At 32.0% G+C, this 23,743-nt stretch overlaps 7 protein-coding genes across 7 annotated transcripts in view; 5 read left to right on the forward strand and 2 right to left on the reverse strand.

Moving 5' to 3' along the window:
• Positions 1 to 1,830, forward strand: part of LOC139095410 (serine-rich adhesin for platelets-like) — a 127,997-nt gene extending 126,167 nt beyond the window's left edge. Inside the window, exons 6-7 of the mRNA XM_070646754.1 lie at positions 35 to 579; positions 640 to 1,830. Of these exons, the coding sequence (XP_070502855.1) occupies positions 35 to 579; positions 640 to 921 (827 nt within the window). The 3' untranslated portion in view covers positions 922 to 1,830. The remainder of the gene's footprint in view (positions 1 to 34; positions 580 to 639) is intronic.
• A 5,629-nt stretch (positions 1,831 to 7,459) lies between these two features.
• LOC139095413 (transcription factor E2F5-like) lies at positions 7,460 to 10,989 on the reverse strand. The gene is made up of 2 exons (XM_070646757.1): positions 9,934 to 10,989; positions 7,460 to 9,446 (listed from the first exon to the last, which is right to left on the reverse strand). Exons 1-2 carry the CDS (start codon positions 10,486 to 10,488, stop codon positions 8,487 to 8,489), a joined length of 1,515 nt encoding a protein of 504 aa, XP_070502858.1. The 5' UTR covers positions 10,489 to 10,989; the 3' UTR covers positions 7,460 to 8,486.
• A 459-nt stretch (positions 10,990 to 11,448) lies between these two features.
• On the forward strand, positions 11,449 to 12,785 carry r2d2. Its single transcript, XM_070646649.1, has 3 exons — positions 11,449 to 11,603; positions 11,673 to 12,119; positions 12,241 to 12,785. The coding sequence occupies exons 1-3, from the start codon at positions 11,556 to 11,558 to the stop codon at positions 12,724 to 12,726; spliced, it is 981 nt and encodes a 326-aa protein (XP_070502750.1). The 5' UTR covers positions 11,449 to 11,555; the 3' UTR covers positions 12,727 to 12,785.
• Positions 12,786 to 12,887: 102 nt separating this feature from the next.
• Positions 12,888 to 15,720, forward strand: LOC139095323 (ATP-dependent RNA helicase DDX42). Its single transcript, XM_070646648.1, has 3 exons — positions 12,888 to 13,875; positions 13,969 to 14,389; positions 14,584 to 15,720. The coding sequence occupies exons 1-3, from the start codon at positions 13,030 to 13,032 to the stop codon at positions 15,627 to 15,629; spliced, it is 2,313 nt and encodes a 770-aa protein (XP_070502749.1). The 5' UTR covers positions 12,888 to 13,029; the 3' UTR covers positions 15,630 to 15,720.
• A 232-nt stretch (positions 15,721 to 15,952) lies between these two features.
• On the forward strand, positions 15,953 to 18,034 carry LOC139095358 (odorant receptor 24a-like). Its single transcript, XM_070646694.1, has 6 exons — positions 15,953 to 16,309; positions 16,352 to 16,523; positions 16,581 to 16,764; positions 16,819 to 17,006; positions 17,180 to 17,628; positions 17,687 to 18,034. Exons 1-6 carry the CDS (start codon positions 16,145 to 16,147, stop codon positions 17,735 to 17,737), a joined length of 1,209 nt encoding a protein of 402 aa, XP_070502795.1. The 5' UTR covers positions 15,953 to 16,144; the 3' UTR covers positions 17,738 to 18,034.
• LOC139095359 (uncharacterized) lies at positions 18,014 to 18,840 on the reverse strand. The gene is made up of 3 exons (XM_070646695.1): positions 18,653 to 18,840; positions 18,368 to 18,595; positions 18,014 to 18,292 (listed from the first exon to the last, which is right to left on the reverse strand). The coding sequence occupies exons 1-3, from the start codon at positions 18,748 to 18,750 to the stop codon at positions 18,142 to 18,144; spliced, it is 477 nt and encodes a 158-aa protein (XP_070502796.1). The 5' UTR covers positions 18,751 to 18,840; the 3' UTR covers positions 18,014 to 18,141.
• A 213-nt stretch (positions 18,841 to 19,053) lies between these two features.
• Positions 19,054 to 23,164, forward strand: IleRS-m (Isoleucyl-tRNA synthetase, mitochondrial). The gene is made up of 5 exons (XM_070646586.1): positions 19,054 to 19,367; positions 19,423 to 19,548; positions 19,660 to 20,935; positions 21,078 to 22,075; positions 22,457 to 23,164. Exons 1-5 carry the CDS (start codon positions 19,176 to 19,178, stop codon positions 22,679 to 22,681), a joined length of 2,817 nt encoding a protein of 938 aa, XP_070502687.1. The 5' UTR covers positions 19,054 to 19,175; the 3' UTR covers positions 22,682 to 23,164.
• The last annotated feature ends 579 nt before the right edge of the window (positions 23,165 to 23,743 follow it).

Below are 23,743 nucleotides of genomic sequence, written 5' to 3' on the forward strand. Positions count from 1 at the left end.
TACTGATTATTGCTACTAAATATATATCCATTAGGTCAAACAACAACGGAATCTACAGATACAACTACAACAGATTCTCAAACTGAACAACAAACCACCACAAATGCACAAACTGACAATCCAACGACAACACAAGAAGTATCTCAAACCACAACAGAATCAGCTACAACAGAGCAACCTAAAGAGGAGACAACAGAAGGTCCAAAAGAGGAGACAACCACAAGTTATGAGACTGAATCTACCACAAGCCAAGAAACCACAACTTTCACTCCAGACACAACGACCAAAAAACCATCAAATGGAAACAGTTCATGTCCAGAAGTAGGAGAAGGTCAAGCGCTTTTCGTTTGTCCAACTGGTTTCCGTAGACATCCACAAGACTGTAATATGTTCTATCAATGTACAGAAAGTCCTGAAACATCACATCTCAGCATTGTTACATTCAAATGTCCAAATGAGACAATTTATGATGAGGAAGCAATTATGTGTAGAGATAGACGACCGGGCGACGACTGTCATTCAAGTATGAATGATACATTAAGAGTATTGTTTGATCTTGAAAGTAACAAGTCACCAGCGGTAAGTAGAGCATGAATATAGTCTCTAGATGTGAATATTAATGCTTTATATCAATTCCAGTATCAAATCCGATCAAAGCGATCCCTATGTAACGAGAATGGTCATTTCCCATTGGAAGAAGATGACATCTGTTCCCCAACATTCCTCAAATGTGCCGAAGTAGGTGGCAGAATGGAGGGTCACGTGTATCGTTGTCCAAAAGGTTACGTTTATTGGCAAAAGAGTCGCCGTTGTGAACGTTCAGCCAAAATACCCGATTGTATGAATAAATATACTCAACAAAGACTAGGCGTTCCAGTTGAATGGAGTAATTTAGGACAAAGAAAAAGCTTACAGCTTTAACAATATTATAGTCGATGTTTGGTAGTAGTGTGAATGGAAATATGTAAATGAAATTCGATATAAGGACAATAAGAAGAACCGACTTCTCTACAGCGCAATGGTGCCTATAAAATTGATAAGAAAATTAGACTATAAGACTGTATAATTTATTAAATAGCTTGAAAGAAAATGGCAAGCATCCTTCTCGTACTCTATTTAAATTTTCACGCGACGTTTGCCAAGAGAAAAATCATTTTCTCATTTTTTTTACTAACTTGACTTACTTCATAATCATAAGGACGAGATGAAAATTTTCATTCACTTTTAAGTCACATAGAATTTATAATTTATTTGATCGGAAGACAGAAAATTCAATCGAGTGATTATAAATTCCTAAATTTATATTCACTCTAATGCTTTAGTCTGTCTTCGTGTATCGAATATCAATTTTAGTTCTAGTTTTATGTCAAATTTATTTATTATAAAATTTTAAATTATTTTTCTACTTCATTAAATTCTATTGAAATTATTTTTATGGAAAATTCAGGTGAAGGTGGTACTGAAATCATATTTATTAGACGAAATTTTTGTGGAGATTTATTCCGATATCCTGAATGTTTGTTTGAGATTATTTTGGGTATTGTCTTGTGATTCTAGAAATGTTGCTCCATTCGGGTGTATTCCAGTTATACTGTATACTCTAGCTACATTTAGTATGGGCATATAACTTGATCAAACCGGAACTCAATGTCATCTCAGATTTTGTATGAAAAATTCGACTCAAAGTTGATTACACTTCAAACCAAATCTGAATCGACTTCGAGCTCTGGATCAAACCTATTGCACTAGAATGCAGTCGTGGACAACCTATGTGTCGTATGCCATGAACTGTATACCGTATGTGGATTTGGTCGAGGCATACCACCAAGGTGAGCCATTAGGACTCACTTCGAAGGTTACATGCACTTTAGTAAATAGATAGTAGGAATTGGGGTATATCCTAGCATACCAATTAAGGTACCATAAAGATCAAGAATTCAAATATTAGGATTGGAACCCAGACTGCAGAGCTTGATGACGACTTGAATTTTGAATGGAGTTTGGTTGACTCCAGTTGACTTTTCTATACAAATTACCATTGGACATCAAGCCCTGCACACAATAGTAGGAAAACATTTACATGGACCTATGAGAATTGTGGTTTCGGTCAAGGCCTATCACCTTGGTGTGTCTCGCGACTTGAAAGGGTAATTATCAACTGCCTGCATATATGCATTCTACCAATCTATAGTATGTTTGTCTCACAAAACTCAAAATTCAACGCACATACGTCAGGATATCGTCGAATACTTCTTCTTACTTTATTTAACTTTTTCCACTAATTTTACAGAAATTTTATGGCAGATTTAAACTAATTTCTGCCAATTTCTGTAAGATTCTCAATCAATTTCCTTGAATCTCTTCCTTTCTTTTAACGTGCAAGCTCAGAATAAATAAAAAAAACTTTTAATTAGTATTGGAACTGATATATTAAATTCCTTATCGACGCTTTATTACTCAAGCGAGAAAAAAAGCATAAAAAAATGCCAGAAACGAAGAGATTTTTTGAAACATAATAACGATGTAATAATAAACGCAGCCATATTGATAAGTTTTTAGCTTATTGTCAGAAACTTTTTATGTACTTTTTATAATAATGAGAAGTTCTACTCAAATGCAGGCTTTACAATTTTGTTGATAGTTTGATGAAGAAGTAATTTTCATCCTTGTTTAATTAATTTTTTGTTTTTATTCCACAATGAAAAAAGTTTTCTTTAAATCTGCTGTACGGAAATGATTAACATTGTTCGTGGCAGGGATTAATTTCAATTAAAGGAGAAAAAATTCTTTTCGAAAATACTTTTTTCATTGTTTGATAAAATTTGGTTGAAAAGTTGGGGATTGTTGGGGTTTTATGATGTTTATGGATGAATATTGATCAATATAGTGTGGGATATGCTCTGTAATTGATATATGTATTGTGTATATTCAAGTTAAACCTGATAACATCAAATGTATTCAGAAAAGATCGAATCTAATTAGTCAAAAGCAATAAGGCTTAATTAGAAGTCTTGGTCAAGAATACTGAAATTGATGAGTGTTGTGATTCAATTCAAATCTGGCACCAAGAAAGTGTCACGTCGACCTAGGGGTGGATTTTGGATAGATTAACCGTTTTGTGCTATTCTGGTATGACTCACATGCTTCCAACACTTACAATCATTTAAAAATTGGCAAATTCCACAGTAAAACCACAAAATTCTTCCTTAAACCCTAAAAATGTCAACATTCCCACTCAAAAACATGACAACGATAACGAGGAAAAATAATTTAAAGCCTACTGAATACTCAAACGACACCGATAACGACAAAATTTTAAAATTTAACTCGAATTTATTCTCATTTGAATTTTAATACTGCCTTAAAGATCACCAAAAGTATTGAACTTTCTGACAATTTACCTAAAAACTTGAATTTTAGACGAAAATATTTGTAGATAAATATGAAAATATAATTAAATAAAGAAAATATCCAGAAATTGAGTGTCTTTTATTTTAACGTATTTGAATAATTTAAATGTATTAAGGAATTCCTTTACAGCTGATTAAAAACACAACACAAAACATTGCAACATTAAAACATTGTTGAAGTCATCCTTTGCACAATGTTGAATGTTTTTGCAGTGTTGTGAAACAATGTTGTTGTTGATTGATGGAATTTAGGGATTATTTTGGAGGATGTGAGGGTTATGTATAGTTAAGGGAGGATTGAGGAGACTTAGAGCAATAAAATAGTGAATCCATTTGATTTTTTGATCCAAAATCTGGAATGATCTCAGCAACATTAAAAATCATTCCAGCAACTCTGTCCAGAAATTCCATTTTCGAATGTTTTTCCAATGTTTCACAACATTAATTTTCGAAAGAAAAATCATCAACAAAAGCATTCAACACGCCATGTGCGTGGTGAATATTCGATAATTCAACATTAACGGCTGTTAAATGCCATGTGACTGTATGAGTAAAGAAAAACATATGTTGCATACGCTCTAATATTTATATTTCTTTCCTTATCGTTCGTTTCTGTAAATGTTGTTGAAAAATGTATGAAAAATTCAATTTTTTTTTTTTATTTTGTAGTTTTTTGATTTGCACACTTAAAATTTATTTCGTAAACTTTTTTTTTTGTTTTCTTGTGATAATAAAAAATAATTACATTGTTGTGTCCATTTTTTCATTTTTGTTGCCTTTTTTTTATTATTATTCTGATAATGTTGCTTCATTCTGCATGTGTGTATTAATTGTTTTCCATGTGATTATGACAGAAAGGAGAGAGATGAAGATTTTTTTTTTGTTTTTTTATTTTACTTTCTTACTTTTTTTTCTTGTCTTCGCTTCCTTCACTATATAATATATGGCAAATATTTACGCTTTACAGCTTCCCCATTTTGTTTTGTTTCTTGATTCTTTTTATATATATATTTTGGGTCTTAAGAGAGAACTTAAAAATTCATTCTTTTTTTTATAAAAATTGCAACATAAATTCTTATTGTTAAAGAAATTTTCACTTTCTTTTATCTTTTCAATAACAAAAGAATATAATAAAAACTAGTCAGGGTCTATATTACTTTTAAAAGAATCAATTTTGCGAAGGTATTTTGTGATTTATTTGAAGGTTACATGATATTGTTTTAAAAATTTATGCTAATTATGATAAGTAACTGGATACATGACAAAATTGTCTTGCACATGCATTAAGCCTATTGCTATAACCATAAAGTATATTTAGTGAGATAACTGAAGGTAAACTCCGCAGATGTCTTAAGATATTCCATTGTGTAAAAAAAATCTATTGATATCCATGTCTTTGACATCTGGAATTTTGATTTGTTGGCCTGCTTTCAGTTCATTGTAATTGCTTCTTTTAAATTGCAATGTTAAAGATATGCTGTAACCCTCAAATTTACTAACCAACAAATGCCTTCGAAATTTAATTCGATTCTTGATTAAACTATGGGGTTGTACATAAATGACGTCTATTGAGGAATGATTCATATTCACACCAAATTTTTAATTTAAGGGAATATTTTAGACAGTTTTTATCCATTCCTAATAGGATTAGTAGACAGGTGCATGATACTAGGTATTTGCGGTTATATCTTGCATACACGATTTAGATGTTACGGCATTCCATAGTTACCTGAGCAGCACAATGCAGTGAACCGTATTCCAGAGATTGAAGTTGATTCAAATTTATTATGTAGTAGAATTGTCTTTTCCATACAAAACCCGAGTCCACTTCGAGCTCTGAGACATAATTTATGTAAATGTTAAGATCTACTAGATCTACCATAACAGCACAATGCGGCAAATTGTAGTTTTTGCCGTATAAATGGATCTAAAATGGGTCATGTTGCTAGAAAGGCAACCTTGTGTTTAACCGTTAATACCGCGACATATCGGCACCCTAGCGAATACGGAGTGGTATTCGGGGTAGATCCTTAAGTATACTAGTGAACCTGCCTACAACTGACCCTTTACACTACCAGATGCCAAGGAAGTAAGCATCACAAATATACAGAACCATATATCATCAAAACAATAGACGTCATTGATGTACAACCCCCATATTTACCCTCCTGACAATAAAAGTAGTTATAATCATATTAATCATATTGAAACTATTTATTAATCCTTAAAGTCTAATGCGCGTAATTTTCTTTTTTCATTTTACAAATTTAAAGAACGAAAAATGAAAAATTCTTTGATGAAATTCTTAAGCGTATTTAACTTCATTTTTGTTTTCTTTTTTTTTTAAAAAAAAATTTAAATAATATTTCAAAACTTTCATTAGTTTTTATCATCATCAGCACTAGCTTATTCACTTTGTAAGTGTGTGATGACTTTTTTTTTTTCATTTATTTTTTTCTTATATAAATGGCTTTTTTTTCTTATATTTGTTTATGTTCAATTTTTTTTTTTATTATTTTTTGTTGAGCCACTACTTAGCGAAAAAATATATATAAAATTTGATGACGGGTAGTTCCATCAAAAAACAAAAAAAATTCTTTTGCTAACGATTAATTTAATTAATTTTTTTAAATTTTATATTTTTCCTTGCATTTTAATTGTTTTTTTTGTTATTCTCATTCGTAATGATGATTTAATTTATTTACATTTGAACAAAAAAAATGCCAATTTCTACTAATATTCTCGGAAAACATATCATTCAGCTCAATGCATTGAAATATTTACTTTTTTTACTCTCTTTCTTGATTCAAAATATAAAGAATTTCAATTAAAATCTTTAAGCGAGCTTGATTTGAGGAGAATAATAAAATTATGTATTGTGTAATGGTTGAATGATCGGGTGAGTAGTAATGAATATTCTAGAAGAAATATGTTTATAGTTCCCCCCTACTTATTACATATTTTTTTGGTGTTGTATCAAAAATTTATAGCAGATGTTAAAGATGTCTTGAAGACGTTGACTCTAAAAATGCATTGTTGTCCCAAATTCATCTGTTTGTCGTTACTATTTCTCTCATTCTCATCAAATTGGACTCTATTATTGAGTAATACAATGTGTGAATTTCTATAAGCACACCTCACTAAATAATTTATTGACATTTTTTTGCTTCTAATTTCTCTGTCTCTTCTTATTGAATTGAAATCTTCTTCTTATTTCACAAACGGAATTAAAATTGGGGCGACTCATTATGTCACAGATGGCAGAGATCCTTGGAAAGTAAAATTACAAACTTCCGCTTTCATGCTTACACGTTTTAATAACTTTTTAGAATCTAATAAGTTTTCCACGAAACTGGATTTACTTCTTATAGGGAATTTAGTGTTGTTGAATTTTTCAATTAAATTATCTGATAACAAACAAGTAATTTTTGAAGAGAATATCTGATTAGATATTTTACTTGCATAATTTTTCGATGATTTCATAAGTATTACATCCATTGAATTGTTTTTGGAAGAAGTATTTAATGTATTATTTATCAAGCTCTGAGTTTGAGAACTTAGAGATTTTAGTAGTTTGTTTAGTTCAATCCAATTGAGCGCTTTGATCAGTCTAATTCAATTTTGCGGTTTATTGATTCCAATTCAGCGCTTTAATCAGTCTGATTCAACGCTTTAATAGCATAATCCAGAGATCTTTAAACAGTCTAATTCAGCGCAATTTGATCAAACCGATTCAGCAGTTTATCAGTTATATAATTTGGCGGTTTATTAATTCAATTCATCGCTTTATTAATGCGAACTCATTACTTTGTTCACTACAAAAAAGCGATTTTTTTAGTCTGATTCAGCGCTTTATTCAGCTCAATCTAATGGATTGTTCAGTCCAATTCAACGCTTTCTAGAGATAAAATCAACTCTTTGGTTCTACTAAATTCAGCACTTTAAACAGCACACTACAGCTCTTTATTCAGCACACTACTAGATTTAGGTCGCTTTGTTTAGTAATGTATTACTTTATATTGCTCAAAGAAGTTTGTATATCACAATTCAGCGCTTTATTTAGTCCAATTCAGCGCTTTATTAATTTCAATTCAGCACTTTATTGAGTTCAATTAAGCGCTTCATTTAGTATATTGCACCGTTTAATTCAGCTAAATTTAGCAGTTTTTTCACCACAATGCAACGCTTCAATTAGTTCAGTTCAGCGTTTCGTTAAGTTCTATATTAAGATCAATTCAGCACTCAACTCCTCAAAAAGGAACAACGCAAAGAGTTCAAATAAGAAGTTAACATATCTTAAAATACTCAACATCCTCAACCATCCGTCGAAACACCATTATTTTTTATCATGTGATGGAGGAATTTGAAAAATGTTCATCTACATTTGAAAATTTGCAATATCATTTATTTATGAAAGATTTTTTTTTTTGTCTAAAGTTTTTAAATCTCGCTCAAGATTCAATTTATACACAATTATTTTTCGGGTTTTTTAAAATCAAACACAAACGTAAAAACTGAATTATAATTAAATTATATTGTCAAAAAAATCTTATCATCATTATTTCGGTCGAAACAATGTAAAAAAAAGTTCTATTATTTCTCCAGTTTTAATCAGAAAGAAGAAGACAATTAAAAAAAATGTACAAACTAAATTGAGATAAAAGTTTTTTTTGCTAATAAATAATAAAAACAGAATAAGAATAAGGAGGTGGGGTGGGGATAAGGGAAAAGGGGATCTAATAAGAAATAATGAAATAGTACAATAACACATGCCTTCAGTGTTGTCATTTTCATATACAAAACAATCTTTTCTTTTTTAAATATATTTCTAATGAAAAAACTCAACGGTTAAACAATGTTCACATTTATATGCACAATATGGATGCATGAAAAAGTTATATTTTTTTTTTTTTTGGTAAAAGAAAATAGCTATTATAGATGGGAAAGTATTTGAATAATGATAAAAATATTTTTTCGTGTGTGGATTTTTTTTTTTTTTTTTTTGAAGTTATTAAGGTTAACGCCAAAGAAAAAAAAAATAATAAAAATATTGTGAAAAAAAAATTAATAATAATTTTAAATTTTATAGTCAAATAAATCAGCAATACCTTCCGTGTCTGATAATAAAAAGTTGTATTCAGCGTCGGGTTCGAGTGGGAAGAAACGATCATCGGATGAGCCTAAAAAGAAGCTTGGTGAGAAGCTTCCGATATCGGGCATCTCCCATTTTTGTGCACTACCACATTGACTCTTTTGTGGACTAAATATCGACAATTTAACATCCTTCTTTATTTCAGACGACTGTTCACTCTCCTCTGTTGGCTCATCATTATTGAGCATTAGATCTTTTTGTGTCTTTATGGCTGATGTCCTGAATGCTTTTGGAATATCATCCTCTTCCGTATCATTATTACTCGATGGCTCATCAAATGGCTCATGTTTTACTTCACGTTCCACAGTCGCATTAAATGAATTAAAGAGATTATTCTTAGATGTACTACAACTATTATTATTAGTTTTATTTGATGACATATCGTCGAATGCTTTACTCAAATTTCTTTGAGCTGATCCAAGATTACGTTTCTTAGCTGATGTTGATGTTGTGGAGGTACTACGTCGATTATGTGTTGACGATTTTGGTAAATCATCATCCGAATCATCTGGTGCAGCTGGATGTAATCCACTATTACCAGATGATGGATCCGGACAGAAGAATATATCAATTTCGTCTTTTTCTGATTTTAATACAACAGGAGGAGGATCACCGTCCATAAGTATAAGTTGTGATTCTGACGGTGCTTTCACAACCATTATCATCTGTTCTTTGTACATTTCAATATTGTGTAAATCATGACATGTCACGTAAGCATATCGCGCCTCATTTTGTCTCTTACTTGCCTCTTTCATTGTATCGATCAACGAATCCAATTGCCGTTCATTCTCTTTTAATTCATCAAGATCATGTCGCATAAGTGTTACACGATCTAAGTTATTAAAGCTGTTCCCACGCTTCCACTGGATGACATTTTTTACTTTCTGCAAAAAAAAAGAAAATTTCATTTAATTTTCCATCATTTTCTATTTTTTTCTTGTACATTATTAATTGACTCGTGATGATTATCATTTTAGTTCTCTTTTTTTACTGATCAAATATTGAAATTTTTGTACATTTTTTGTGTGTTATCTGAGTTTGTGGCTTTGGAAACGACTGACTGCAATTTTTGAGGAAGTTAGTATCTGAGAGTCAATGGCTTATAAAGGGCGAATTTAATTAATTATGGATAATTAGTTACTATGCAGGACTAGAAATTACAGTTTAATAATTTAACTGTTTATGTTATGGAAAACAGTAGATAATGACTCTGGGAAGTCGTGTCAATCAATTGACAACAAGGAAGTATCATGGACTGTCCAGAATACCAGTTAAATCCATTGAATAATACATAAACAAAAAAAAAGTATTAACTAATTCAATAAGGTTATATTGCATGTGTAAATTGTGAATTATGGCAAATGCACGTACCTTTTCGAGAATCCCAATACCTTCGAGTACATTTGTGATATCGTAGATCCTTCTTTTCTGAACATTAAGTTGAACACTAGCAACATTTAAATCAATAACGCCGTCTGGTGAATTTTCAAGTAAATCTATAAACTTTCTCGTCAGCAATCCCAACGATGTGTCATAACGTGTTCCTGTATCTGAAAATGTTGATGTACTTCCAACAGAATGTCTACTACTGCCGCCACCCCCATTATGATATTTCTTTCCGCTTGACGAACTAGCTGTCGATTTTGCAGGCGATATTGAGGTACGAGCATTTTTTCTAGCCATTTTAACAGGCGGACTGAGCTTTGCATTGTTAGACTGTTGTGATGAATTTGTACTGTTGATATTATTACTTGGTGGTAATTGACGCTTTATGGTTCGATAAAATGTTGTTATTTGTGCTGCTTCCTGTTTTGCTGCCACTGGAATTCTCTGATATGCTCTCTTCTGTACAGGCATAGCCATTTGTGATGCATAGCCATGATCCAATAATGAATGCAGCGATGAAGTTGTCGGCGAATGTGACATTTTTTTATTTTTTATATATATTTTATATGCCTCTCTTCTCGTTCCTACTTTTTTTTCTTATTTCTTAATGCGTATGCACAATTTTTTTTACTGGATCTTTTTCGTGCACTAATTTAACTATAATTATTACAATATTTGAGTGTTCTTATGATCCCAAATTAAATTTCGTGAAGAAATGATAGAGTTTAATGTCTTGGCACTAGCAAAAAGCCATTCCGTACCATTTATAACTTCCCAAATTTGATTGTCACAAATATTAAACATTGAAAAGTGTAAAAAAAAACTTTTTCATGAAGCGCGGAAATTTTCTTATCGTATTTCTTGCTCTATCGTCATTGCACGGCTTTCTTCTTACCCTCAAACGATTATTTCAATTGCCATCTATTGATTTTGTTAATTATAGTTGAAATTTCCAAGGATTTATTGAGAAATTTCATTAAATTTATCGGCACAAAAATGTTGCGTTTTTTACTTCAGAACTACAAAATCTATTCGACAGTTAAACTTCGATAAGTCGAACGAAGCAGTTTTTTTTTCGCTAAAAAACATTCTACAATACTTCCTTAAAATAAAGTTTCTGTGATCACAACATTCTACGATGCTAAAAATGCTTGCTGATCTACTGGAATTAAGCGCATTTTTGTCTTTTTCGAAATTAACTTTTTTAACGAATTTTGAGGATTTGAATTTTGTTAAAGTGATTTTTGGATGAATTCTTGTCATTGATGTCTTTGGTTACTTTGAAAAATCTTAAATTAAGCGATTTTGTAGCCAAAATTTATCAAATTTAATAAATTTTTAGAAAACATTAAATTAAAGAAATTAGACAGAAGTAAAAAATAATTGGTAGAAAAAGCTATTTTAGCTTAATTTTTCAAAAACGGAAAAAATGATGATTAATCCGATAAAAAACACGGACAGACTGACAAAATTCGACTAAACAAAGTAAACATTGCAAATTCAACTAATTTCGAATTATTTTATTTCATATGAAACGTAAATACAGAGATTCAAAAGAAGGAAGTGCTTCAGATGATTGAACAGAGCCACCAGTAAAGACAAGCACTATGAATAAGACACCAATAAGCTTGTTAACAGAGTTATGCACACAAAAAGTAAGTAATATTGTTAAATTAAGCAATTTAAGGAAATTAACAATCAATGTTTATTTTGTAAATATTCAGAAAGTTCCAACGCCAGTCTATGAAGATCTAGACGTAAACGATTTGACTGAGCAATTCAAGAAACTGGATGCTAAGTTCTTCATAAAATGCATGGCATTTGGACGATCGGCGATTGGTGCTTCAATGACCAAAAAATTAGCAAAACATACAGCAGCCGAAAAAGTATTGAAAAAATTGAGATATGAAATATTTAGTGATGATGAAGATGATGATATAGTTCCTAATAGAATAAGCAACAGTGATCACATAACAGAATTGCTAAATTTTTGTGTCCAAAAGAACTTCCATAAGCCAGAATTCAATTTGGTTGAAGATTACGGTCCAACACATTGTCCAACATTTACTTATGAATGTGTACTTGATTCTATATCCAGAAAAGCATCTGATTCTAATAAAAAGTCAGCAAAACAAAAAGCTGCCAAATATGTGCTGAACATCCTGAAATTGGTGAGTTTTGTAACTGAAAAATATTATTTGAAATTGAATCGGTTTTGAATTTGCTTTAACCGATAAATTTCAAATCTCAAAAAACCGTTAATTTTAAAATTTATTTATCAATCAATTACAGTCATATCCTGATCATGAGAAGAAAGTGATGATTGTAAACGACGAAAATAACGCAAAGGAAGAGGCACGAAGAAAAATTACCACTTATTTGGATCTAAAAAGTCGTAATAAAGTTGACAAAATGGGATCGACTCTAAGTAATCGCCATAAGTTCTTCTTGGACTATAAAGATCATGAATTTATTGACAAACTAAAGGAGATTCTCCTTAAAAACATTCCACTTAATGAAAAGTACGAAAAATTTCTACAGGAATTAAAAACTGAATGGGATTACGATATTAGAAATTTTGGGGATCTGGATCTGAAAATATTTGAGCTTTTTATTCAATTTGATCAATTTACTGTAAATTTGGTAAGCAAGGAAGAGGATTTGAAGAAAACAATCATAGAATATTTTATGAGCATGCTGCATTTAACACCGATTCAGCATTATGAATGCGAACGTGTTCTTACGCTTGATGACATACAGCTGGTTCCGTTGAAATAATTTAAGAATGTGCATTTAGCTTATAATTATGAATAAACTAACCCAAAGTTCTCAATTTAGCTATTTCAAATATTTTTTGACCGTTATATTTTCAAAATTTATTAATTCACATCGCCATGAATATGCGCTTTAAAACTACATCTTTATGGGTGTTTTTACTGTTTTCGAATTTTCGGACTTATTCGACATTACTCAATATTTGTAAACATTGCAAAAATATTCATAAAAATTAATTAAAAATAGCATAAATTCACAAGCTTTTATGAATTAAACTAACGATTCTAGTAGTTAAGAACGTAAGCAATGAGTAAGAACTATAATTTCACGCCATTTAACTATGGACCACCAAAATCTCAACAAAAAGCACAACAGCCAAAAACATTTAATTATTCATCGGTTCCACCGCCAACAGCACTTACTGGATCACGTCAATCAGGTAGTAGACCAGCAAAAGCATCATATACTCCAGTCGAGGCAATTGCACAGCATGTAATGCCATCACAATATGGATCTAAGAAAAGAGCTCACATATCGGAAGAGGAAGGATATTTTGATGATGATGATACAACAGAGAATTTAGAGTATATTCCAGCTGCAGGATCACCAAGTGCTAAAAAGCAGCCATCAGATGATGATGATGAGGAAGATCCTTTAGATGCTTTTATGGCTAATCTTGAAAATACAGAAAAGAAAACTAAAGCTCAACAGCCAGTTCCAGCAACTGTATCACAACCAGTCCAAACTCAACAGACAAAAGGAGTTAGAGCTGATATTGATGATATGGATGATGAAGAGAGTTACTATAAATATATGGAAGAGAATCCAATGGCTGGAGTTTTGGATGAAAATAGTGGAGATGAATTAGAGTACGATGAGGATGGAAATCCAATTCCACCTACAAAGAAGAGATACATTGATCCATTACCTCCAATTGATCACTCAGAAATTAAGTATATGCCGTTCGAGAAGAACTTCTACAACATTCATGACGAAATTGCTGCATTAACAAAAGTTCAAAAGGATGATTTAAGACATAAATTAGGGATTAAAGTAACTGGTGCTGCAGCACCATCTCCTGTATGCTCGTTTGCTCATTTCAATTTCGATGAAAGCCTCATGAAAGCAATAAAGAAGAGTGAATATGTCTCCGTAAGTAGAATTAGTTTTTAACGGCTTTTTTTAATTTGAACTTAATTTAAATTCGAATCTCATAAAACCGTTAAATTTTGTATTAAATTTCAGCCAACACCAATCCAAGCACAAGCAATTCCAGCTGCATTAAGTGGACGAGATCTTATCGGAATTGCCAAAACCGGAAGCGGTAAAACAGTAGCTTTTTTGTGGCCACTTCTCGTTCACATTCTCGATCAACCACATTTAAAGCCCGGTGATGGACCAATTGCATTAATTTTAGCACCAACTAGAGAATTATCAATACAAATTTACAATGAAGCTAAAAAGTTTGGTAAAATTTATAATATCCATGTTGTTTGCTGCTATGGTGGTGGAAATAAGTACGAACAATCGAAAGCATTAGAGGAAGGCGCTGAAATTGTTGTGGCAACGCCAGGTCGTATGATTGACATGATAAAAATGAAAGCTACAAATTTAATGCGCTGTTCTTATCTTGTTCTTGACGAGGCTGATAAAATGTTTAATTTAGGTGAGTAATCAGTACAGGAATTGAATTTATTTTAACGGTTATTTGAGTTTTAAATTTTAACGGACATTTATGATTTGAAAATTTACTGAGAATCAAAACTTGAACTTAGAGTTTTTGAATTTCTAGAAATCGTTATTTTTTGAATTTTTCAATTTTCACAACTTAATAAACTTCAATAATTGATTATTTCACAGGTTTTGAGCCACAAGTTCGATCAATTTGCAATCACGTCAATCCACTCCGCCAAACACTTCTATTCAGTGCAACATTTAAGAAGAGAATTGAGAAATTAGCACGTGATATTCTCACAGATCCTATAAGAATCGTTCAAGGCGATATTGGCGAAGCTAATCAAGACATAACACAGCATGCTCTTGTCTTTGAGAAGCCAGAACACAAATGGAACTGGCTGATGTCAAAACTTGTTGGATTTTTATCAGAAGGATCAGTTCTGATCTTCGTGACGAAAAAACTCGATGCTGAGAAAATTGCTGCCGATTTGAATTTAAAGGAATTTCCATGTTTATTATTGCATGGTGACATTGAACAAGCTGAAAGAAATAAGACAATAATGGCATTCAAGAAAAAGGAATGTGACATTCTAGTCGCAACAGATGTAGCTTCAAGAGGTCTTGATATTCCGCATATTAAGGTTGTAATAAATTATGACATGGCAAGAGACATTGATTCACATACACATAGAATCGGACGTACAGCACGTGGCGGTGAAAAAGGTACGGCATATACATTAGTCACTGATAAGGATAAAGAAATGGTTGGACATTTGGTGAGAAATTTGGAAGGAGCCAATCAGTTCGTTCCTGATGATTTGATGCAGTTAGCCATGCAGTCATCGTGGTTCAGAAAATCAAGATTTAAGGGTGGTAAAGGAAAAACAATTGTTGGTGGTGCTGGATTAGGATTTCGAGAACGACCATCATTTGGAGGATCAGGATCTGGATCTGGCTCCGGCGCTGGATCTTCTTCATATAAGCAAACATTCGTTTCAAGTTCCGACAGCACAAAAAGCACGAGCGGTCCCGGAGTTCCAACAAATCGACTTGAAGCCCTCAAAAATGCATTTAAGTCACAATATGCTTCACAGTTTAAAACCAGCACTGACAAGACATGGGAAACACCTGGAACTAATCAAGGAGTTTTTGTTAAGCCATCAAATCCATCAAATTTACCTTCCCAGGAATCGGATGAGCAGAAAAAGAAAAGAAGTCGATGGAATTAAGAAGTCATTGTGAATTTTCGTGTTTGTGAATTATGTAAATGTGGATGAGTTTTTGTTTGAAATAAATTCAAATTTTAACGGTCGAAAAATATTCAAGCTGTAACAAATTTCAAAAATTTGAATTTTAACGACTTTCAAGAATTTGAAGTTTACCGGTTTTTAAAAGTTCAAAATGTAACGACTTTCAAAAATTCAAATTTCATCGGTTTTAAATTTTTGAATGCGGTTATAATTTAAAAAAAAGCCGTTAAAAATTTTCAAATTTTCAAAAGAAATCCTAATGATTCAATTACCTTGCAATCTAGTAATGACTTAAGGATTGCTGTTATTTTAATGTATCCTGTCGACTGTTTTGACTAATTCTATAGCATTATCTCATCAATTCAGCTATTTAATTAAGTTATTATGACTAGGAATGTCTTAGCTAATTGAAAATGTTATAAAAGCTTTGACTGGAAATGCCAACAGAATCAGAAGTCGCCAAGTTGTCTATTAAGTATCAAAAACTATAAGAAATGTTGAAGTTCCTCCGTCGCAGTCAGTTTGAATCCCCAAAAACGTTCTTTCGTGTACAGAAGTTTGGATGGCACCTGATGGGATTCTGGCTAGGAAGTGATGAAGTTACGCAATTTCAGATGAAAATTCTTCTTACAAACTGCTTCGTAGTGCTGATTTATGGGGTAAGAACTTCCAGTAAGTGAATATTTTGATCCTTTTGTCAGATCTTTCAAGGCTGGTTCATTTTTGAGAATCGAGGGAAATTAGTTGTGGTTTTTGATGCAATTACACCGTTTCTGACTCAAATTCCAACTGTTTTGAGACTTCTCGTTCTTGTATGGCGTCGGAAGGAGCTTAAATATGTTTTGGATTATTTGAAGAAGAACTTTACGGAGGGTAAGCAACAGATTTCAGGAATTTTGAAGTTTTTAGGTTAAGTAATTTACTTTACAGCAAGAAAAACTCGAGAAATTAAGGTTATTGCTCGTGCTAATCAAATTTCATCGATATTGCTGGCAGTTCTTGTGATTTTAGGTTATATAACCTTAATCTTCTTCTTCATTTTGCCTGTCGTTCGTGACTTTATTCGAATTCATACCGGAAGTGAATGGATGCATGAAATTCCATTTAAGGCTATGTAAGTTGATGTTAAGGATGTGATTTTGAGGTTAATTGATCTCCAATTCCTTAGATTCCCATTTGAATACAACTACTTCCCAATGTACGAGATTGTCTACTTTTTCAACCTTTATTCGGGTTATGTTACAATGGCTGGTGTTTGTGCTGGTGAAGGAATGTTCTTTGGATTTTGTGCTCATCTAGCTGCACAGTTTGATGTCATTTCATTGAGACTGGAGGAATTGATTGAGCAGGAAATTGGTAATTATCAAAATTACTTAATATTTACATATCAAAATACGTATGCCAAATATTTACATATCAAAATACGTACGTAAAATGATATGTAAAAATTCAAAAATCAAATTTCCAGGACAAAACTTCAAATATTCATTCAATTCTTCCTCAATTGCTCATCTACTTCCTATTTACAGGTTCACAAGACAGAATAATGAAATTTTCAAGAGAACAAAACGACCGTATACTCAATAAATTAACGGAAATAGTCGATATGCATAATAAAGCAATTGATTGCTGTAATATCATATCAAAAGCTTTATGGCAAAATATTTTGATGCATTTTGTATGTTCATCATTGACAATATGCATATGCAGCATGATGATACTCAAGGCTAATGGAATTGATGTATTGATATTCATCTTCTATTTGGGTGCTTATGTACAGCAAATATTCAATTATTCAATTAGTGGAAATATGTTGATAAATGCAAGCACAAATATTCAGGTTGCAGCATATGAATTTCATTGGTATAAATGTGATATCAGGGTTCGTAAGACTATTCTCATGATTATAATTCGGGCACAACAGAAGGTTCAAGTGGAAGTGCCATTCTTTGAAGTTTCTCTTGAGACTTTTGCTTGGGTAAGGAACTGCTTTATTGAGGATTAGAGTCTTGCATCTCATGCTTTTATATCCACAGATCATCAGACTTGGTGGCTCCTTTATTGCTCTCGTTAAGACATTTTTGTGAAATTTTCAACATTTTGAACCGGTTCAATTGGAATATTTAACTCACCGTTATTTTTTAAATAATTTTCGGCCGTTATTTTTAACTTGAATTTTTGAGACATTAAAATTTGAATTTTCGGAAACCGTTTAATTTTGAATGTCTCAAAGCCGTTAATATTTGAATTGTGGAAACCCGTTAAAACTTCAATTCTTGAAATCAAACTTAAATGTCATGTAGCTGCAAATTTAATATAAAAACAGTAATTTAGATGAAAAACGTTAACTTTATTACTTTCTATATCAAAAAATTAATTAACAAAATAACCGCAATAGAGACTCATATAAACTATTTGAAATGACTTATTCTTATATTTATGAATACGAAGGCACAGCACAATGATAAGTTATGAAATAATATTTGATGATTCAGCCTTTAACTGATAATTTGTTCAACTTATCTTCCAAATCCTTTTGATCCTTAACGATTTTGTCATATTTGATTTGCAGGATGTCGTTTTGGAGTTCGTGGATTTTGTTTTCCTTCATTTTAAAATCTTTTAGTTCTTCTTTAAGCTCCCTGTGAATGATTAATTAAGGATTTAGTCTAAATTGCATATAAAAGCAATAATCACATGCTGGATGTTTCACTTACTCAATAATCTTAGCTTGTTTTGCCTGTTCTTCCTTTTGTTCAACCAACAATGTCTTTATTTCGTACAATAACCCGAATATTTCTGATGTATCTGAACTTTGATCTTCTTCACGTTTATTTGTATTCATATCGAAGGCCAAGTACTCGTTTTCACTCTGATTTACATCAAATGTCAATGGTCTTGAACAGATTTCACAGCTGACTCCCAAGTATGAACAGTTGTAATGTCTTTAAGAAGAAAAAAATGTAAGAGTTGCGAGCTTACAACAAACTTAATTTATTTACATATGACCGTGTCCACAAGCAGTAAATCCACCTTTCTGATTATATTTAATAGCATATCCACATGCTACACAATCTATATCACCTGATTCTCTATCCATTCCTAGTAAAATTAAGGTTTTTGCTTTGTGCTGATAAAAAATATGTTGTGCTTAATGTTTACAAAAAAAGTGCGGGAAACTCAAAGTTTTGTGCAACTTTGAAGATTCTTAAATATTTTTAAAATGAGACAATAATTGTTGTCGGCAATTAGATTAGTGCGTTAATTGTTAAATAGTTACTGTGATTAACCAAATACAGTAAGCAAATTGTGCGTATTTAAGCCTCAAATTCAATCAATATTACTTCAGCTGTAAACTGTTCAGTAGTTCAAGTTCATTTCGTTTCAGTTCAATTCATCTCAGTTCAGTTCATAACAACATTGCGAAAACAAATTTTTAAATTTTATTAATTTTATCCTATAGCTAACAATATTACAGCAGTTAGCTATATATTCTCACACTAACTGTATGACCTTCAATCTAAAATGATTCAGCACAATGCACGTCTTTCGCAAATTAGCACTAAAATATGGAAAATTCTTAGCCGCAATATAAAAACAAAAGTCGATGAAGTTAAAAAAGTTAAGTTTACTGACACAATAAACCTTCCGAAGACCAAATTCCCAGCTAGATTAAATCAACAACAACGATCGGATGTGGAGGATGTGATTAGAGCTGTAAGTATTTAATTATATCATTTTATTCTGGATCTTAATTTATGGACATTTTTAGAAACATTTGGGAAGCCTTTATGAGTGGCAAAGGAATCACTTAAAGTCACAAAAAGCTGATTATGTGCTACATGATGGACCTCCGTACGCAAATGGTGACTTACATATGGGACATGCTGTCAATAAGGTGAGATTCATTAATGTCTGGATTATATGAGTGCTTGTCTAGCACTATATGCAGCATAACGTAACGCATGACTGTCCAGCATTATTTAATCTACAATTCCTTAATTTGCAGGTCCTTAAAGACATAATCTTGAAGCAAAAAATCATGAATGGAACAAGAGTGCATTATAAGCCTGGCTGGGATTGTCATGGACTTCCAATAGAACTAAAAGCACTTGGAAATACCAAAAATGTCTCACCAATTCAAATTCGTCAAAAAGCAAAGAAGTTTGCATTGGAAGCCGTGCAAAAGCAGAAGAAATCTTTTGAATCATGGGGAGTTACTGGATCTTGGAATGATCAGTCACAGACATACAGGACATTCGATAAAAGTTACATACAAAATCAACTGAGAATGTTTTATAAAATGTATCAGAAAGGATTAATTTATCGTGATTTTAAGCCTGTATACTTCTCACCATCATCAGGAACTGCACTCGCGGAAGCGGAACTAGAATATGATGAAAATTTCAAAAGTCCATCGCTTTATTTCCGATGTGAAATATTAAATTCTAAAGATATTTGTGATTCTGAAAAGCTATATGCTCTTGTATGGACAACAACGCCTTGGACATTGCCGGCAAATCAGGCAATTTGTTACAGCAAGGATCTAAAGTATTATATTGCGAAGATTAATGGAAGTAACTTCATTATTTGTGGTGATACTGTCGAAAATCTTCAAAAGGAACTGGAAACAGACATTGAGATTGTTAAAAGCATTGATGTAAGTCATTTTGAGAATCTGCAGTACCGACATCCAATAAATGATGATGAAGTGCTTCCATTCTTCGAGTCAAGTCATGTGCAAGCTGATAAAGGAACTGGATTGGTACATACAGCACCGTCGCATGGCCAAGATGACTTTTTAGTGTTCCTGAATAAGAAAATTCCATTAAAATGCTTAGTTAATGATAAAGGATGTTACAATAAGTCAGCACCAGAATTTTTGCATGACATGGAAGTGCTTGGTGATGGAAATAAGACAGTTATTGAGCATGTAGATGGTAAAAATGGAATTGTCAAGCTTAAGGAATACAAGCATTCATATCCAATTGATTGGAGGACAAAAAGTCCAGTAATCATCCTAGCCAGTGAACAATGGTTCATAAATACAGACAAAATCAAGTCTAAAGCTATTGAGGAACTAGAAAAAGTCAACATTTATCCAGAAAAGTCATCAAAAATATCCAAAAGTGTCTTAAAGACACAACTTGAGAAAAGACCTTATTGGTGCATAAGTCGGCAACGAAGTTGGGGAGTTCCGATTCCAGTGCTGTATGATGAGAATAAAAATGCTGTCATTAATGAGGAATTGATTGAAAATTATGTCAAGATGGTTGATGAAACTGGTGAGAAAATTTTGAGTTTTTAACGGTCATTTTGGATTTGAAAATGTTTTGAAACCGTACAAATGTGTTGGAATTCGAAGAACATTTGTATGGTTTTAAGATATTTTTTCAGATATTTAATTCTATGTTTTCCTTTCAATAGGTTCCATTGACTTCTGGTGGGAAAAAGACACCGCTGACTTACTTCCATCCCATCTCCAACAATCAAATCTCAAAAAAGGCAACGACATTCTCGACATTTGGTTTGATTCCGGAATTTCATGGTCGCAAGCATTAGAGAATGATAAAGTAGCAGATTTATACCTTGAAGGTGTTGATCAATTTACTGGCTGGTTCCAGTCATCACTAATGACAAGTATAGGAATTCGTGATATTGCGCCATACAAGAATATCTTCGTTCATGGATTTACAGTCGATGAGAAGGGACGAAAAATGTCAAAATCATTGGGCAACATAATAAGTCCAGATACGATCGTTAAAAAATATGGAACTGACGTGATGCGATGGTGGATTGCAGCACATTCGACTCAACATTCAATGATACCTGTCAGCAGTAAATTACTCGACGATAGTGCCAATAATTTAATCAAGATACGTGCAACATTGAAATATTTGCTTGGTATTATTGGAACTGACATGAATGTAGCTATCGATGGGAAACAATTGACGCATTTAGACAAATTTATTCTCCATCAACTTACGGATTATGTAAAGAATGTGACGAATTTTTATGAAAATTTTCAATTTAATCGAATAATTGCTATGGCAAATAATTTCGTAAATACAGACCTGTCAAGTTGCTATCTTCATTTAATTAAAGACCGCCTCTATTGTGGATATGACACGGAACATGACCAATTTCGTGGAATATTATCAAATTGCTATCGTCAATTGTCAAAAACTTTATATCCAATTATGCCATTTTTAATTGAGGAAAGTTGGAGTTATATACAGCCGTCATGTTCATTTTATCATAGCAATTTATCAGATGATCAGAAATGGAATTTTAGTGACAGTAAAATAATTGTTGATTCCGCATTAGGCGTTAAAAAAATTTTATGTTCATCATTGACTGACATGAACACTTTGAAACTTAATGTGACAATAGAAGGAAATGACGATAGTTTAAAAGCATTAAAGGTGAGAAGATCTCTTTTGGATGATGTTAATTAAGTTATTTTTTTGGGGCAAAAGTATTTTTACTGGATGTTTGTTGTTGCTGTTTTGGTAAATTTTGGAGTTATTGACTGAAAAGTGAGTTTTTCTGTCCTGGATGAGCTTAACGAAGATTCTATGGACGAATAGAACTTGATGTAAGCTTCCATAGCATGTAAATATAGCTAATTATTGTAGAATTTGGATAAATTTAGAATGTTTATCCGTTCAGTAATCCAAAGTTCATCTTGTTCAGTTCAAAAATTTGAATCTAAAAAATTCGTTAAAAAGTTATTGACATTTCAAAACTTAATTTTTTGAATTTTAAAGCTAAAAATTAATATTTTTCTTATTTCAATCACCCAGGTATTACATCCGCAACTAGACACAGAAATCACCGACTCTGAACTTTGTGAAATCCTTCAAGTTTCATCAATAATCCTCAAATCATCGCAACATCCAGAAATGAAAATAACACACAAAACATCAGAAGCAGAAGTATGTCCAAGATGTAGACGATTTGCAGTAACAAATGGCATTTGCATGAGATGCGAAAATGTCTTAAAGTCAAAGAACATGTCAATGTCATGAAGGATACAAGAATTGTAGACATTGAGTTGATTAATAAAAGTTAATTTAAGTAATACATAAATTGAATTAATGGCATAAATTCAGTCGCATGTGATGATGATGATGATGATCGGGAGATATTTCATCCAGTAACTCCATATACAGCACAAAGGCCTCAACCTTTCATGTTTAAACAAAAAAAAAGATGATAATATCAAGCTACATGTAATCATCCACATATATGCCTAATAATTTAAATTTTCCAATAAATTCTCTGACATAATTGCTTGCTATCACAATTAAGTATAGCCGATATGTACATATAAAGATGAAAAATTGCATTAATAATTCATATCGTTAATCGAAAAATGCGATATAAATTTTATATAAATATAAAAGGAGATTTAAAGCCTCACAATCGAATATGTAGATTGTGAATGAATTAATAAAGCAATTAAAATAAATCTTTTATAGGCTCGATATCGAGAGGCTTTCCAAATGGAATCATAATTGACGGATTAATTAAAAATATTGTGAATGTGATAAGAGAATTTATTGTGTGTCTCAGGGACTTCCTTGTCTCTTGTTTTGTTTCTTATCCATAACAAATTCTTTTGATAGATTTATAATTCCATTCATCGATTAATGTAAAGCAGTTATGTTGTATGTCCACAAAACGCTGCTTATCTTAAGCGATCGATCTTTAAAATTCCACAATTGTCTGCATTCTTCCCCTTCTGTATTTTGTTTGGATTCCAATAAGACTAGCAGGTGTGGTCATTTGTGATTGGTTAGAGCGCATTTTATAAATAACGGTCAAAAAATATTTGAAAATTTAACGGTCCAAAAATATTTGAAAATTTAACGGTCAAAAAATACTCGAAAATTCCCAAATTTCAGCCGGACAAACAGTCAAACTACAACCAAATGCACTCTTTTTTAAGTCCAAAAATACACACAAAATTAACACAATAAAAAAACATTAAATGTGGGAACTTTTCTTCACTGTTTTTGAGTTCCTTTAGACAAGTGCAGTGGACGTTGGCAGCGTGGCACAAGTTAATGGCACGGAAAGTGAATAAA

Source organism: Chironomus tepperi, unplaced genomic scaffold (assembly GCF_022539635.2).
Source record: "Chironomus tepperi strain 1889 unplaced genomic scaffold, CSIRO-AGI_Ctep_v1 contig_364, whole genome shotgun sequence".
Lineage (NCBI taxonomy): Eukaryota > Metazoa > Arthropoda > Insecta > Diptera > Chironomidae > Chironomus > Chironomus tepperi.

Bases quoted from the DNA above. Each gene is read 5' to 3' on its own strand.
- LOC139095413 (XM_070646757.1), bottom strand. From the start codon at position 10,488: ATGTCACATTCGCCGACAACTTCATCGCTGCATTCATTATTGGATCAT. The intron at 9,447-9,933 runs GTACGTGCATTT...TTTTTTTTGCAG, and splicing joins GTATTGGGATTCTCGAAAAG to AAAGTAAAAAATGTCATCCA.
- r2d2 (XM_070646649.1), top strand. From the start codon at position 11,556: ATGAATAAGACACCAATAAGCTTGTTAACAGAGTTATGCACACAAAAA. The intron at 11,604-11,672 runs GTAAGTAATATT...GTAAATATTCAG, and splicing joins CAGAGTTATGCACACAAAAA to AAAGTTCCAACGCCAGTCTA. The intron at 12,120-12,240 runs GTGAGTTTTGTA...AATCAATTACAG, and splicing joins TGCTGAACATCCTGAAATTG to TCATATCCTGATCATGAGAA.
- LOC139095323 (XM_070646648.1), top strand. From the start codon at position 13,030: ATGAGTAAGAACTATAATTTCACGCCATTTAACTATGGACCACCAAAA. The intron at 13,876-13,968 runs GTAAGTAGAATT...ATTAAATTTCAG, and splicing joins AGAAGAGTGAATATGTCTCC to CCAACACCAATCCAAGCACA. The intron at 14,390-14,583 runs GTGAGTAATCAG...ATTATTTCACAG, and splicing joins TGATAAAATGTTTAATTTAG to GTTTTGAGCCACAAGTTCGA.
- LOC139095358 (XM_070646694.1), top strand. From the start codon at position 16,145: ATGTTGAAGTTCCTCCGTCGCAGTCAGTTTGAATCCCCAAAAACGTTC. The intron at 16,524-16,580 runs GTAAGCAACAGA...TTTACTTTACAG, and splicing joins GAAGAAGAACTTTACGGAGG to CAAGAAAAACTCGAGAAATT. The intron at 16,765-16,818 runs GTAAGTTGATGT...CCAATTCCTTAG, and splicing joins GAAATTCCATTTAAGGCTAT to ATTCCCATTTGAATACAACT.
- LOC139095359 (XM_070646695.1), bottom strand. From the start codon at position 18,750: ATGGATAGAGAATCAGGTGATATAGATTGTGTAGCATGTGGATATGCT. The intron at 18,596-18,652 runs GTAAATAAATTA...TTCTTCTTAAAG, and splicing joins GCTTGTGGACACGGTCATAT to ACATTACAACTGTTCATACT. The intron at 18,293-18,367 runs GTAAGTGAAACA...AATCATTCACAG, and splicing joins AAACAAGCTAAGATTATTGA to GGAGCTTAAAGAAGAACTAA.
- IleRS-m (XM_070646586.1), top strand. From the start codon at position 19,176: ATGATTCAGCACAATGCACGTCTTTCGCAAATTAGCACTAAAATATGG. The intron at 20,936-21,077 runs GTGAGAAAATTT...TCCTTTCAATAG, and splicing joins CAAGATGGTTGATGAAACTG to GTTCCATTGACTTCTGGTGG. The intron at 22,076-22,456 runs GTGAGAAGATCT...TCAATCACCCAG, and splicing joins ATAGTTTAAAAGCATTAAAG to GTATTACATCCGCAACTAGA.